The 15,957-nt window shown below is 39.3% G+C and overlaps 2 protein-coding genes across 6 annotated transcripts; both read right to left on the bottom strand.

Annotated features, from left to right (window-relative positions):
* Positions 1-410: 410 nt before the first annotated feature.
* Positions 411-15,503, bottom strand: LOC126608503 (uncharacterized). Of its 3 annotated transcripts, XR_007617888.1 has the most exons (6): positions 15,265-15,491; positions 14,731-14,848; positions 14,532-14,621; positions 14,326-14,424; positions 13,173-13,507; positions 411-461 (listed from the first exon to the last, which is right to left on the bottom strand). XR_007617888.1 is itself a non-coding variant. In XM_050276445.1 (5 exons), exons 1-5 carry the CDS (start codon positions 15,330-15,332, stop codon positions 869-871), a joined length of 480 nt encoding a protein of 159 aa, XP_050132402.1. In that variant the 5' UTR covers positions 15,333-15,503. The 3 variants fall into 3 exon arrangements, 2 of the variants coding, with proteins under 2 accessions (XP_050132402.1, XP_050132401.1); XM_050276445.1 differs by lacking the exons at positions 411-461; positions 13,173-13,507 and adding an exon at positions 869-973 and having other exon boundaries at positions 15,265-15,503; XM_050276444.1 differs by lacking the exon at positions 411-461 and having other exon boundaries at positions 13,101-13,507.
* LOC126608501 (1-aminocyclopropane-1-carboxylate oxidase homolog 1-like) lies at positions 825-3,256 on the bottom strand. 3 transcript variants are annotated; one of them, XM_050276441.1, is made up of 4 exons: positions 2,363-3,205; positions 1,679-2,000; positions 1,320-1,590; positions 825-973 (listed from the first exon to the last, which is right to left on the bottom strand). In XM_050276441.1, exons 1-3 carry the CDS (start codon positions 3,157-3,159, stop codon positions 1,339-1,341), a joined length of 1,371 nt encoding a protein of 456 aa, XP_050132398.1. In that variant the 5' UTR covers positions 3,160-3,205; the 3' UTR covers positions 825-973; positions 1,320-1,338. The 3 variants fall into 3 exon arrangements, with proteins under 3 accessions (XP_050132398.1, XP_050132399.1, XP_050132397.1); XM_050276442.1 differs by lacking the exon at positions 825-973 and having other exon boundaries at positions 1,072-1,590; positions 2,363-2,684; positions 2,964-3,255; XM_050276440.1 differs by lacking the exon at positions 825-973 and having other exon boundaries at positions 1,072-1,590; positions 2,363-3,256.
* Positions 15,504-15,957: the final 454 nt, after the last annotated feature.

The following is a 15,957-nucleotide window of genomic DNA, read 5'->3' as shown; positions in this document are numbered from 1 at the left end:
TTCTTAGTGGTTTTTGTTTGTGTTTGTAAATTTCTAAATTAGGAAAGATTGTTGAACTAGGAATTTTGAAATTTAGCATTTCAATGCATATATTAGTTAATTTTGGTTGGTTTATGCCACTTTGGTTTTGGATTTAGGAATGGGATGTTGAAAATTTTGATTTTGGTTGAAATTTAAGTTGAAGCAAATAATATGATTTTTTTTGTTATATATTATGGGTTTTTTTTTCTTTTTCTTTATCCTGTTTTTTTAATCCGACACTGCACCAAACGTTTCACCAAGTCAATTTAACTTAGTCTAGTCTAAAACCAATCCAACTTAGTCCCTGAAGTTGATCCAGTTCGAGTTAGTCCGGTGAAACAAACGCACTCTTAATGACAAGGGTATAGTGACTAATTAAAGATCTCAAATCGAAAAATAGAAAAGTTGCTCCTTAGAATAAATACCAAAAAATAATGTACCTTCTTTTAACAAACTGGCTCAGTAATACTAAGAACAAAACAGTAAAAAAGGTCGTACCCAGTGCACAAGGCTCCCGCTTTACGCAGGGTCTGGGAGAGGTAAATGTCGGCTAGCCTTACCCCCATTTATGGAGAGGCTGCTCCCAAGTCTCGAGCCCGAGACCTACCGCTCATGGGCGAAGGCACTTGCCATCGCATCAAGTGCGACCTCCTACTAAGAACAAAACAGTAACCCCTCAAAATAAACAAAAGCTCCTTCTTTCCGCTAATCTTGTTTCACTAATTTTGAAAAGAGAAACCGAGAATACAGACAGAGATACCGGCATACATAACTAGTTGCCTCGAGGAACCGTCAGGTGAAGTCAGAAACTAAACCCATGTGTAATATAAGGTTCCGTCCTTAATCCTCATGTAGTTTTTGGTTTTGGAGCTCTTTTCCTGAGCTGTTGTCTCTTTGGTATCGATGTCTTCATGCCTACGAAAAAGAGCAGAGCTCCGAATAATGCCAAGTTCTGCAAATCATACCAAGTAAATCAGTAACAATGACTTGGCAGTTTTCTTTGCTTCAGCTTTGATAGCATGCCTAAACAAATTGACCCAATGGTCAAACTTTGTTCCTAATAACTTCAATTCAATTCTTCAAGTTGGTTCGTAGGTGGAAAACTTAATCTGGCTGCACTATGGTTCAATAACCATTACAGCTGTCATTGATATACAACTCAGTAATCAACCACTTAATTAATTACATTTCTCTGTACTGATCGATCAGCCTAAAGTATTACAATCAAAACAACCAATATATATGTATGCCAAAAGAGTAATGTTACACACTATACAGGTAATAATATAATTTAGTACCGCTCTTCATAGCAGCAGCTCAAAGCTTGAACTGAGACAAGGCAGATGAGCCATCAAGGCCTTTGTTATGGACGTAAAGAACGTAGTCCCTTACATTAGTCTCCCTATACTTTGGAGGATTGTCTTCTGATAATAGCTCCTTGATCGGTCCATAGAGTTTTGTTGACGGTAACATGCCGGTGTAAAAGAGGCTTGCAATGGATACTCTTGGACCTACACGGTTTGCCAGTACCCTATGTTGTACGCTCTTGAATCTGTCATTTGATATTAGCTGAAACCTCACAATAATTCACTTTTAGAACCTAAATTAAGAGCATAAATATGTCGGCTTAAGTATTTCCTAATAATATGATACTTGCCTGCAGAAGATCTCCAATATTAACCACAAGAGCTCCGGGCACAGGAGGAACATTAATCCACTTGTTCTGAGGAAGAACTTGGAGACCACCAATATGATCTTGTAGAAGTATCGTGAGGAAGCTGAAGTCACCGTGCTTGGTGGTTCCCAGAGTCAATTCCGGCTGTGGACAAGCAGGATAGTAATGGCTTGGAAGCACAAGCCCCTCACTACAATCTATGTCATTTAAGTGACTTGGCTTTAGGCCAAGAGCCTCCGACAACAACTGCAACAGCAACTTCCCCAACTTCATTACTTGCTTCGAATATTCAACCAGTATGTCTCTGCATATAAAAATTATTTGACAGAGATTTAAGTAAAATGGTTAGCATGTGTGACTTGTGTGTCGTGATTTTAACTGTATTTCTTTTCTTACATATGACCATTTGTTTAATTTACATTCAGTCTCCAGACTCTCCACTTTGTTGGAGGCCCTAAGTTCAAATCTCATGGACGAAAGTTGTTAATGAAAAAGCAAAATTTTAAGATTTTACAAAATGATTCAATTCCTACATCAAAGTGTAGAAATTAACAACCAAAAGTCAATACATGATCGAATCTCATCTAGGATATGAATAAATTCTAAATCAAACTAGTTACCATTGTAGCAAAGAATTATAAATTATCATGCATGTCGCATATATACCTGCATACTTCTGGCAATTCTTCCGGCTTAGGAGGATTAGGAGCCATGTAACACCCAAAACTATCCCTCCAACTAGTAGCCGGTGCACTATACAGATCAAAATTGCTATTGTAGACCAAAGGTCTGGAGTGTTCACGAGTATAAAGCTCCTTCTTCACTTGAGTGTCTTGCTCAAAAAACCCACGTGCCCCATTTTTCATCTCCTCCAAAACATCTACCGGTATTCCATGATTTGCAATCTGAAAAAAGCCCCAAGTCTCCGATGCCTCTGCGACTTTTGCAACAATCTCCTTGCGCTTAGTTAGACTACCGAGTTCAAGGCCTTGAAGATCTATGACCGCTATGCTAAACTGGCTGGCTTTTGAATCGGAGCTGGTTTCCGACTCCTCTAGCAGGTGATGAAAAATTCGAGGAACTTCCGTTATGCCCGCATCAACGAGGCCTTTAACTCCTTCTTTTGTGTCATCAAAAGCTTTTACTTCACTTTTTCGGTCGTAATTTGTGTTGGTCGCTACCATCTGAAAAAAGCCCCAAGTCTTCGATGCCTCTGCGACTTTTGCAACGATCTCCTTGCGCTTAGTTAGACTACCGAGTTCAAGGCCTTGAAGATCTATGACCGCTATGCTAAACTGGCTGGCTTCTGAATCGGAGCTGGTTTCCGACTCCTCTAGCGGGTGATGAAAAATTCGAGGAACTTCCGTTATGCCCGCATCAACGAGGCCTTTAACTCCTTCTTTTGTGTCATCAAAAGCTTTTACTTCACTTTTTCGGTCGTAATTTGTGTTGGTCGCTACCATCTTTGTTTGTGTCTAGATATTATTCACACAAATACCTAGTGTATTGATGTGTATTAGTAACCAGAGAATATGATCACTTTGTAGTTGTTCAAGTTGGAAGAATAGACCAAAAGATAATGCTAAAATTATTTGGACTTGGTGGGAAATCAAGATCAATCATTTTCCAAAGACTTACAATATATTAAAATAATCTCATCATTAATCACATGTTAATTAGGCATCGTTTAAATAGTTCAATACCTAATACCTTTGACCCAAAATATACGTGGGATTTTTTTTCGATACGAAATATACTGGGGTTTTGCGTTTTATTTATTTATAAGCAGCATATTACGCTGAATTGCAATGTGAAAAACTATATTTGTAACAACCCGTCCTGGAATTTACGGAACGAAGGGGTATTGTTGTAATTTCACTAAGTTTGGGATATTTTTTATTTTAAAAATTGTTTTTGGGTCTTATTGTGTGTGCCCATGGGGCCATTTGTTTTGGTTTTGTCCCCGGGTCCCAATTCTCTCTCTCCTCCTCTCCCTCACTTTTCTCTCTTTTCTCATCTTCCCCGTGCTCCCTCTCTCTGTGCTCTCCCCTCCCCGAGCTCCCACACACACACACACACACACACTCATGCACACTCACACAACACGGCGACCTCACCACCCCACCAGACCCACCCCATGTCGAACCCAGCTACTGCGTCGAGCCAAGGAGCTCCGTCGAGGAGCTACGGTTTTCCCAACGAAGACCTCATTGATTCTAGTGAAGATAATGTTACAAAACCCTTTAAAACCTAGTAGATCGTGTTTTAGTGTGAGCTTGGGATGTTTTTGAGTAATTTTGGTGGCTTTTGGACGTGGAAACAAGTTGGGGAAACCTTCCCTAGTTTCCGATGAAGACCCGACGGCTTGCAGGCTGTTTTTCAGCTGACTCCAGCCACGACTAGCCCCGTGATAGGTATAGATATGTTCCTCTTCCCTTGGGCTTCATTTTGGTATTTTGTATGACTAGTTTTATTAATTGGACTCTTTATGTGCTTAGGGGCAATTATTTGGGACATTTTCATCTTCGCTAGTTTGCATGGCTCCTCGGCGGCAAAGTATCCGTGAGTGGACCCTTTCTAAAATGCATGTTTTAATAGTAGAAATGCTACATGAAAAGTATGATTTAATGATTACATTTTATGAGATATTATGCTTACTGAGAATATTTTGGAATATCATATTTTATCGAACTGATGTTCTTTGTAGTATATACGATGGATGACTATATACTATTTATGAAAATGCTTTTACACACTTCTTTATAGTATATATGATGGATGACTATATGTTATAAAGATGTTTCGAGATATATGTACCTATGTTTGGAAAATCTATGTTCAATGATTTTGTGTGTATCTATTGGTCGTTGTTCTGCCTACGGGCGAGGGAGATATATGGCTGAGGGAGATATATGGCTGGCGGAGACATATGTTGATGGCTTCGGGCCGAGAAATACTAATACTGATATCACTAGTTAGCACACTATATATATGAGATATGTTTCATGAAAGGTTTTATGGCATGTTAGGGTTTTGGAAACCTATTACATATTATGCTATGAGTGTTCATTAAACTTTGGGGGTTAGTATGTTGATAACTGTTTCAGTATTTTATATATAGGTAAATTACATAGTAACCCCTCAAGTTTGAGGTCTATTACAACCTCATACAACATTTTTAAAACATTTCACTTTCATACCTCAAGTACTATTTTATTTCAAAATAATACCTCCAGTTGATGCACAAAACCGGAGGTCTTGGAACAACGTAAATCCGACCGTGAATCTGCAAGAAATGTAAATAACACAAGATGTATCGTGGTTCACCCCAAGGTTTGGGCTACGTCCACACTGATTATTGTATTTCTGAGAGTATTTAGGATGAGAGAGCTTCTGAGGGTGAGAAGGCCTAGGAATTGGCCTCCTCCAATTGTGAGGGTGAGGAGTCCTTTTATAAAATAAGGGCTCCTTACTTATTACATAGTTGCCCCTTCCTTTATTACATAATTACATTTAAGTCCTCCGAGTATTTGTACGAGATCTAAATACGGAGGCCCTTAAGTATGGTATAAATAGTAGTCCCCCAAGTCTTCAGTCAATAAAGTCTTTTGGCTAGAAACTTGAAATTCAGTCCATGTGTGGACCGAAGTAACTAGATGAGGGCTCGCTCCTCAATACATGAATGATGGGCTAGAGTTGATGCTCGCAGCGAGGCGGTTGCTTAGTAAGCGACGATGCTCTCTAATGGTGGTGAGGGAGTCCCTTTTATAGAATAAGGGCTCGCTCCTCAGTACATAAGTGATGGGTTATAAGTGATGCTCGCGGCGATGCGGTTTGCTCAGCTGGCGGCGTTGCTCTCTAATGAAAGTGAGGGAGTCCCTTTTATAAAATAAGGGCTCGCTCCTTAGTACATGAATAATGGGTGATCTCTACTGAAAGTGAGGGAGTCCATTTTATAGAATAAGGGCTCGCTCCTCAATACATAAATAATGGGCTAAGTCCCCCAAGTATTTTTCATGAGGCCCAGTTGAGGCTCAATATATGGCATATAGTGTAGTAGTCCCCCAAGTCTTCGGTCAATAGAGTCTGTTGGCTGGAGATTTCAAATTGAATCCATGTATGGGCCGAAATGGCGGTTGTTCGGAGGCGGTATTTGTATACCCTGCACTGAAGCTTTGTAGGTGAAGCTTTGCAAGTGAAGCTTTGAAGCTGGAGCTCTGTAAATGAAGTTTTTGAAGCTAGAGCTTTTGTAAATGAAGCTTTTGAAGCTAGAGCTCTGTAAATGAAGCTTTTGAAGCTAGAGCTTTTGTAAATGAAGCTTTTGAAGCTGATTGACATGAGTGATGCTCATGAATGTTTATGTTGATTGACATGAGTGATGCTCATGGATGTTGACATGAGTGATGCTCATGAATGTTAACATAAGTGATGCTCATGAATGTTTATGTATGATTGATATGAGTAATGCTCATGAATGTTTATGTATGATTAACATGAGTAATGCTCATGAATGTTAATGCTCATGTATAATTTGAAGTACTAGGCGTACTTTTGATCACTTGGTTGGCGATAATAGCGGCGAGGTGCCGAATAATTTTTTGTAGTACTGGGCGTACTTTTGGTCACCTAGTTGGTGATAATAGCGGCAGGGTGCCGAATAATTTTTTATAGTACTGGGAGTACTTTTGGTCACCTGGTTGGTGCTATTTTGGGCTCATGGGCCTTCGCCCTCCACACAACATTCCAACCCATTTATTTTGGGCTTTGCCATTTTTTTTATTACCCTCTGATGAGGTTTATACAGATGTCTCCGAAAGATAAGAAAAATAAATCACATCATACAAAAACAAGGAAAGTAAATCATATCATTCTGGTAGGGTGTTTATTCCTTGCTTTTGCTTTCTCTTTTACTTTTTCTTTTCTGCTTTTGTTTTTTGTTTTCCACTGCACTCTCTCTGTCTCTTCACCTAGCAGACAGAAGGAATCATAATAATAGGAAGATCTTTTGTTTTTCTTCTTTTCTCTCCATTGCGTCTCTGTCTCTCCACCTCCACCCTCTCTGGCAGACTTGTTTTTGCTTTTGCAGACTTGCTTTACTTTTTCTTTTCTTTTCCGTGGATCAGTTTCCAAGGCGATGTGGAGCGCGAGGTAGAAGACGAGCTTGAAGGAGAACTTGCGGAGCTCTTTGAAAAGGACATAGCAGAAGACGATGAACCCCGACCCAACGAACGATAGGCTCGCCGCTGTGGCGTTTACTACCATCAAGATGTGGCGATCATACGCCGGCGACTTGCCCCGTCGTCTCCATTTTCTTCACCCACTTTCTTTCGTCGAGGCTGATCTCTGGGAATCCTGAGCCTCTGACCTTGTTGACGAACTTCCCTCTGTTGCGAGCCTCTGACCTTGTCAGCCGCCAACGTCCGCTCCGGCGACCCGCGAGAGAAGCAAAGGGAACTCGAATATGCATTAACAACGAGCATATCTTGTTTAACTGTTGTAGTGAAATTTTGGATATGTCTGATTTTGACAGATTCATTTCCACTTGGATGGAATCGGTCCATACCCCTCATCACTAAAGCTCTTAGATTCTGGCCATGCTCCAGTATCAAGGTTTCTTATGATCGAATCTTCACCATATCTTGCCTTCTTCCAGATTGAATTGGGTGGAACAACACCCTCTTGCTCAAGTCCCAAGAAATCCCACGATCGAGTTGTGTGTAATTTTCTTCGCTGGTTCAAGAATAATAAGACTACCCTTGGATGCCTTGCAATCTGAGCTGCCTCGGAGATCGTGGACGAGTCGACTAGGTGACTCGGCGACTCTACGATCAGCTTCTGCTTGAGCAGAGGTCGGGTCGGTGAAGATGGGCTTGGGGATGGGCAGTAGCCCGAGCTTGAACGACTCACGGCGCGGGTGAATCAGGAGGGCCGGATCCTTGGCCGAAGACGATGTCGTTGCAGGCTCAATTAGGTCGCTCATGGCTTCTTTTCCCAGGAAGCAGCAAAACGCATAGTTTTTGTGTAGACAGATTTGTGAGTTGCAGATCTTCTAGAAATGAATAGAGAGAGAGAGAAAAAATGGGTTTTTGGACGGTTTTTTTTTTTTTAAATTGCACAGTTTCTGCGAAGGTTTCTTGGAAAAGCCCAAAGAGTGAGGTTTTCTGGGTTCTTGGGTTTTTGCATATTCATGGTGGTGAGATGAAAAAATGAAAGAGAACCGACATAGTTTTTCGAGTCGTTTCCCACAGACGGCGCCAAATGTTGGTGCACAAAACCGGAGGTCTTGGAACAATGTAAATCCGACCGTGAATATGCAAGAAATGTAAATAACACAAGATGTATCGTGGTTCACCCCAAGGTTTGGGCTACGTCCACACTGATTATTGTATTTCTGAGAGTATTGAGGATGAGAGAGCTTCTGAGGGTGAGAGGGCCTAGGAATTGGCCTCCTACAATTATGAGGGTGAGGAGTCCTTTTATAGAATAAAGGCTCCTCACTTATTACATATTTGCTCCTTCCTTTATTACATAATTACATTTAAGTCCCCCGAGTATTTGTACGAGATCTAAATACGGATGCCCTTAAGTATGGTATAAACACCTCCGTTACATTTTTCATCCATTGATCCTTTAAGTGCTGACGTGACTCTCACATTTGTGTCACGTGGCTGCCAAATGTATGCCACGTGGCAAAAATAATATTTTTTTAAACCTGAATCTTCTTAAAAAAAACAAAAACAAACAAACAAACAAACAAAAGCAAAAGCAAAAACTGAACATCCCCTTCCCCTCCCCCCACACACAAAAACCCAGAAACTTACACACCCCCTCTCCCAGACGACCCACCTCACCCCACCTCGCAGAGGCCCTTCCCGTCGCCCCCTCCGCCCCTCGGCCCCCACCCCCGCCACGACTACAAGCTTATGCGACTCCCCCTCCCCCCTGCGATGATAAGCTCCGACGACTCGCCCCCCCTCCCAGCGACGACAAGCTCTCGCAAACCCTGCCCCCGGCGACAAGCTCCCACCGTCGAGCCACCTCCCTCCGCGGTCCTACGACGAGGAGTACGTGCTGAAGAGGAACTCTAAGGCTAGGGTTCTCAAGGCTGGGATGTCAGGTCGTCCTCACTCCAGAGCTTCAAGGAATGGTGGTTGTTGTCCCTAAGGCCAAACTCTTGGTTTTTGTGTATGAATTGAGAAAATTGTTGTTCAATTTCATGATTTGAATATGTTGGAATGTTGTGGGTGAGGTTACAGATGAGAGAAGGGAGAAAGGGGGAAGGGATGAAGAGGAGAAGGGCTCAGGGAAAGTGGGGGTGGGGTGGGTTTTTTGATGGGAGGGGAGGTGAAGAGAGTGGAGGAAATGGAGGTGGTTGGAAGGGAGAGGAGGGGTAGGTAGAGGTTACGGGGGTGGTTTTGCGTTTTCTAAGTTTTGGTTTTTTTTTTTATTTTATTTTATTTTTATTTAGAAGATTCAGATTTTTCAAAAAAAAATTAAAAAATTAATTTTTTTTGCCACGTGGCACACATTTGGCAGCCACGTCAGCACTTAACGGATCAATGGATGGAAAATGTAACGGAGGTATTATTTTGAAATAAAATAGTACTTGAGGTATGAAAGTGAAATGTTTTAAAGATGTTGTATGAGGTTGTAATAGACCTCAAACCTGAGGGGTTTCTATGTAATTTACCCTATATATATATATATATATATATATATATATATATATATATATATATACAGTGGCGAAGCCACGTGAGGGCGAGGAGTGGCGGCCGCCACTCCCCTCGCCGGGAAACACCACTGGACCCAGCTCTTCGCCACTCCCCTCGCGCGCGCCTCGCCGGAAATTGCTGGTTCAAGTCCTCTGTTTTTCTGGGCAATCTGCAATCTGCAGATTGCAGTTTATTTTTTATTTTTTTAAACCAGGCCAAAACGACGTCGTTTTGGGCCTGGTTAAAAAAATTTAAAAATTGTTATACAAAACGGCGCCGTTTTGTATGTTTGAATTTTTAAAAAAAATACAAATGGGGACCGCTTCCGCGTGTCGCCCAAAACCCTAGTCAGTCCCAACCCGTTCTGTTCCCTTTGCTTTTGTTCCTTCTGCGGTTCTTCACCAATCAACACAGGACAGGAGCTTTAATTTCTGCTCCCCAACATCCCAGTGCCAACGTCCCTTTACAAGCTAACAAGCCACCAATCAACACAGCACAGGCCTTCCACCAATCACCATCTAAAGGTAAAATTTTTAATTCTTAAATGTATAATCCCTAACCTAATTAATTATTCAATACAAATTTCCTTGAATTGGTATGAAATTATATGCTAATGCATTAATATGGTTATTGGTTATTGATTATTGATGTGAATCATATGCTTTTATGATTATTGATAAGAAATTATGAAATTATTTTTTAGGATGAAATTATTGATACGAATTGGGAATTAGAAATTTAACCCAATTGATACGAATTATTGATACAAATTTTTGATATGCTTCTATGATTCTATGATACAAATTATTGATACAAATTTAACCCAATTGATACGAATATGGTTATTGGTTATTAGTACTTTTGATTAATTGAATTGTTGGTTGGTTGGATTAGTTATTATACATACTATAGTAATAGTATAGTCTACTTTAGGATTAAGAGTCTAAGAATTTTTATTTCTTTCCATTTTACAGTTACGTAATGGAACGATACTATAAGAAACAATGCTTAAATCCTCCTTCAAATATTCCAAGTAGGTCACAACAAAGTGAAGCCACTGAGTTGGATTTGGATGAAATATTGGCTAATCTTCCTGCAGACCCTGCACATAGACGTCGAATGATTGATTATCCACCTAATTATCGTGAAGCAATTCGTAGACACTATCTCCAAATTTAACCTTGCATTCTTTTAAGTTCGCCCCTCCCCCCGAGAAATCCTGGCTTCGCCACTGTATATATATATATATCAATTTGGTCCACTCATGTGTGTTTTGCGCTCTCTGAGGACTTAGAATTAAGGCGTACAATCCCGGCGTCAAGGCACTCTCGCATCGACATCATCGAGTCCTCTTGGTGTAAGACCTACTCCTTTTGTTCATTCAATTTTGTATTATTTCTTCTTTAGTGTATAGAATTAGTTGTATACTCTGAACACGTTCCTCATTTGTATATTAATTGTATTTAAATTTATAAGTATTGTTTATATTTATTATTTCTCATGCATCCTAATATGACTTCGTCACCTTCGGGTGTCGGCCAGTACGTGCCTACTTTGGTGTTCGGGGAATATCAGGGTCGGGCATGTCAATATTTAAAGAGAACATTTTTGTTCACCATCCTAAATCTTAGTGTATGCTCACCATACATCTATTGACTATCAAGGCATTAACGAATATAGAAACTTGCGTCAAATCGGGACACTTCCAAGCATAATGTGCTTATATTATAATTAAATATAATTAACTGATATGACATAACTTAACAGCCTGAATGCTTTAAGTAGATCTCTTTATTTTTCTATGAAAAGATAAGGTCTATATGTGTATTGGACATATTTTTTTTTTTAACAAATGATATTATCTAAACGAATAAATTAATACAAACGACATCTCACTTTCCAAGATCAAAAGGTGGTGATGACTAAGGTCCACTTTGGGTGATGTGAGAGAGGTGGGGTGGACAAGTACCACTTGAAGGGTTATTGAGTGGTATTAATTATGAAAACCACCCGGTACGTGGGCTTTTTATATTTTGAAAAGTTTGGAATATATTATATATATATATATATATATATAAATGTTATATAAATTATTTGGATAATGTTTTGTTTTTTTTTCTTAGGCAAGCATATTACATATGTACATAAAACACTCATATGTATGTTCTTTTTTAAGAAATAACAAATTATTCAATAATTATTTATATATGATATAGTAAATTTAATTAATTCATATAATATATAATAAATTTACCTAAATCCGTCTAGTAAATTTAACTAATTCATATAATATATAACAAATTTTCCTAAGTCCGTCTAGTCCGCCTAGACGTTAGACCCCAACTCACCGCCCAACTTGCACCTAGCGCCTTTTAAAACCATGATTATAGCTCACTTTCAATTGCTCATAATCACTTGACAATGAGTAAAGTTACATATGCACAAGAAACTGATCAAAATTGCCAATATCTAAGTTATTCAACTTGTTGGTAATGTTAACCAACTTCAATAAGTGAGAATGCTACTAGAACCATCATGCTCGGTGTTTATTAATGTTGACAAGCAAGCTCCAGTTTCAGCTTTATTCGATTACTTAAACTTCTCTTGAATCTAGATTCTTGTCCATATAATTCTTAGCCAAGTCACAACAAGGAATTTCTCCTCTTTTGTCTTCCTCCGTTGAATTCTGCATTATGATTAGAGACATTTGATTGGCTCTATATCCTATTTCACAAAATTCTCTCTTTTTTTGTGCAATACTCTCATTAGTTAATGCTGAAGGTTAAGTGAACCTTGAATACTATGTTGAATTCCAACATTCCAATGTTCTTTCAATCTGCTGCTTCCATGCTTTGAAGTTATTGCCATTCAACTTCTCAACATTCACGAAACTCAGCATATTGAAACTTGTTAACTCAAAACGATTTGGAGAATTTCATAAATATATGATCAAGACAAGAACTGATACAATAGGGTCTAGTAGAGTTGACCATGGGCCACCAATCTACTCCTGGGCCCTTACCATAAGCTTGTATCCAGGTACAAAGACAAACTAAACCCAACCCAAGTTGTAAGTTACTCTAATCTAACTCATAAAAGCCACATTGTTAAATGCGGTAGTTGAAAGAAGCCATGATCTGTTGAACGACGGCATGGACAAAGGCAATGAATTATACTGCCTCCCCCTGGCAGCAATTGTAATGGCGGGGTTGTGGGGCGGTTGCTACTGTGTCAGACTCTTTAAAGTCATTGTAGATGTAGTCTCCCAGATTCCAACGTACATGGAACAGATTTACCTCCATCGTAACATTTTGATCTAATGATATACTAACATGTATAAGTTTCTCTCTAACATTGTATTGTTAGACTAAAAAGCATGTACCACTGATAAACTCATACCATGCAAATTGCTCTCCTAATTCCATAACATACCTATCACTAACAATACTTGAGAGAGGAATGCAATGCTTAGCTTCAGCAGATGGTTGCATTTGCGTGTTTAATGTAAACATTTCAATCTAATGAGAAATTTTTCAATGTTCCAAGAACATTGACGGATACACTAAGTGTCATAACATAAATGGTTGAAAAATTTTAATATTCAACCGCTATTATAACCCTATTCCAGCCAATCTAACCATTCAAAAATCATCACATACACCGGTTGACGGTAATGACGAGGAGCATAGTGACTAATTAAAGATCTCATATCGAAAAATAGAAAAGTTGCTCCTTAGAATACATACCAAAAAATAATGTACTTACCTTCCAACCGTCGACAACAAACTGGCTCAGTAATACCAAGAACAAAACACCAACCCCTCAAAATAAACAAAAGCTCCTTCTTTCCGAAAATCTTGTTTCCCTAATTTCTGAAAAGAGAGACCGAAATACAGACAGAGATACCAGCATACATAACTAGTTTCCTCAAGGAACAGTCAGGTGAAATCAGAAACTAAACCCACGTGTAATAAGGTTCCGTCCTTAATCCTCATGTAGTTTTTGGTTTTGGAGCTCTTTTCCTGAATTGTTGTCTCTTTGGTATCGATGTCTTCATGCCTACGAAAAAGAGCAGAGCCCCGAATAATGCCAAGTTCTGCAAATCATACAAAGTCAATCAGCAACAATGAGTTAGCAGTTTTTCTTTGTTCAGCTTTGATAGCATGCCTAAACAAATTGACCTTTGGGTCCATAGTGTTAATAAAAAAGGGGCAACCTTGTGCAAGCAGCTTCTAAGCTAAGGGAGGGTCCAAGTCACAATATGGTAACCTCATTCTAAGGTGAATAATCAAACCGTCATTAAAAAAAGGGAACTTTAACAAAAAGTTCCCGGTATTGTTCACTTTAACGAAAAACCACATTTTTACATTAAAAAGTCAATCCTGATCCTATTCACTTTACCCTTTATTTTGTCCTTATCGTTAAAACTCAAAGTTTTCAAACCCTTTTCATTAGTTTTCCATTAAAAAAAATTACCCACAGTGAAATATCAATAGTAGACCAAAAATGAGCAAAATTAATTTTCCACCATGCTATTTTATCATATTCACCTTGATTCCTATAGTTCAACACTTAACAAAAGTACCATTTTAACCATATCGAGTTTTCCCAGATCAGTCATCTCCTCATTAGCATAGAACATCCGGGAGCCGTCCATTTACCAGTAAAATACAATTTCATCCCTATAGTTTTTCACCGGCCGCACTTTTGGTCTTATGGTTGGACCTCGTTGTTGAGTAACTCATACATGGTATGTACAAAATGGACAAAATATCTAATTTGGACCATTTCAACATGTTAAGAAATTAAAATGATAACCTTGTTGAGTTCTAAATTATAGGAATCAACATTAACTAGGGACGAAAACACATACTGAAAGTGTACGAGGGAAAATAAGAAAACTTGATCACTAACCTGAGTGAAGCTAAAAAAGAGTTGAATGAATTCTGTCTTCTCGGGATCATAGTTGTAGAAGTCATACAAGATAGGAGTAGCAATGGCCTGATGCAGAAGCTGCACAAAAATATAACGAAACACATGTTTTAGCGGCTAATATTGCTCTACGGGTACAAAATAAGATCGAGACCAGCGTCTCAGACAACCAAATCACAGTTACAAACCAGCAAATAGGCTCCAATAGAAGAACCAAAGATGAAGAGAAGACCCCCAATACCCTTCAATGCCACCATCGCCGCCACTAAATGTTTGATCTGCCGATCACAAAGTACAAAAGTAACTCAGGCACCAACTGAAAACGTACTTTGATCAAAACATTAAAAGAAACTAAAACTCAAGTATTAAACCAAATTAATTTCTTACTTCAACTTGGTTGGGCACTTGCGCACCAGTGTGAGTTGACAGATGAAATGAGAAAACATCGAATTTTGGTCTCAGATATTCGGCTGCGGGTCCTCCGTCCACGCCAAATTCATTGAACCTATACATAGAAACCAACTGTAAGCTTATGCACTGTCTCGTCAAGATCAAGCCTCATACAAAATGAATGATGTGAACTCATAACGAGCATTCGTTTTAGATCAATCTGACAACGTAACAGGCTATCGTAATTACTAATCTACATACCAAATAATTGAAATATGTTTAAATCATATCATTTTACAACTCATCTTGTTCAATTAATTTGGATCTAACTACGAATGCATCACCAAAAATAAAAAAAGGATCCACGAAACAAATAAATAATTACAAATAACAGATTACATAAAAAAAAATTAATAAAATCCATGCATGCATGTTTGATGAACTAAAATTATATATCAGATTTTGCATATTTTAAACTTTATTTATTTTTATTTAAAAGACCGAGAGAGAAGACAGAGATCTGGGGCTTACTCATGCCAAGCAGAGAGGAGGAAGACAGAGGCGAAAAGAAGGCGTCCAACGAACGAAACGAAAGCCATGTCGGATGTCTGTACGAGGAGAGACCGAAGCGACGCCGCGGCACAGACGCGCGAGACTTTTGGGGCCCCGACTCAGTCAAGTCTCCCGAACTTTCGATGCGAAGGAAAAAACTAAGGACAGGGGTGAGAGAGAGAGAGAGAGCGAGCGAGCGAGCGATTAGGGGGGGGGGGGGAGTAGATCTAGGGAACGACGCCGTTAAGCGAGCGACAGAGGCACGCGTTCGAAAAATTTAAAAGCGCAAAGCGGTCGTTGGTTGGATTCGAATTTGTACTACTCTCGGGAGTATCATAATGTCTTGTACTCGCGGGTCATTGGTGAAAGTTTGGGGATCCGCAGGCCTGCGCGTATTCCCCTCACCGATCATTTTGGGGATTTGTTTGTTGTTTGGGGACTAACGTGGCGGTTTTGGAAAGAGAGTGCTGCCGCCTTTGCAATGTTTATATATGTTTCTATTTAGTTTAGATTCAATTTTTGCCAAATACAAATTTAAATTACATTATTATTAGTTAATTATGAGGTTGTTTAGCCCATTCCCTTATCTCCTTAGAACAGCTCCTCCCCATTGGGGTAGGCTAGCTCAAAGCACATAAAATAGGCCAACCTCCCTTTTTTTGCTCCAGCCCA

The sequence above is a fragment of the Malus sylvestris genome, chromosome 16 (assembly GCF_916048215.2).
Source record: "Malus sylvestris chromosome 16, drMalSylv7.2, whole genome shotgun sequence".
In the NCBI taxonomy this organism is placed as follows: Eukaryota; Viridiplantae; Streptophyta; class Magnoliopsida; order Rosales; family Rosaceae; genus Malus; species Malus sylvestris.
Note: the sequence above shows the minus strand (reverse complement) of the source record. Positions and strands in the feature narration are given on the sequence as shown.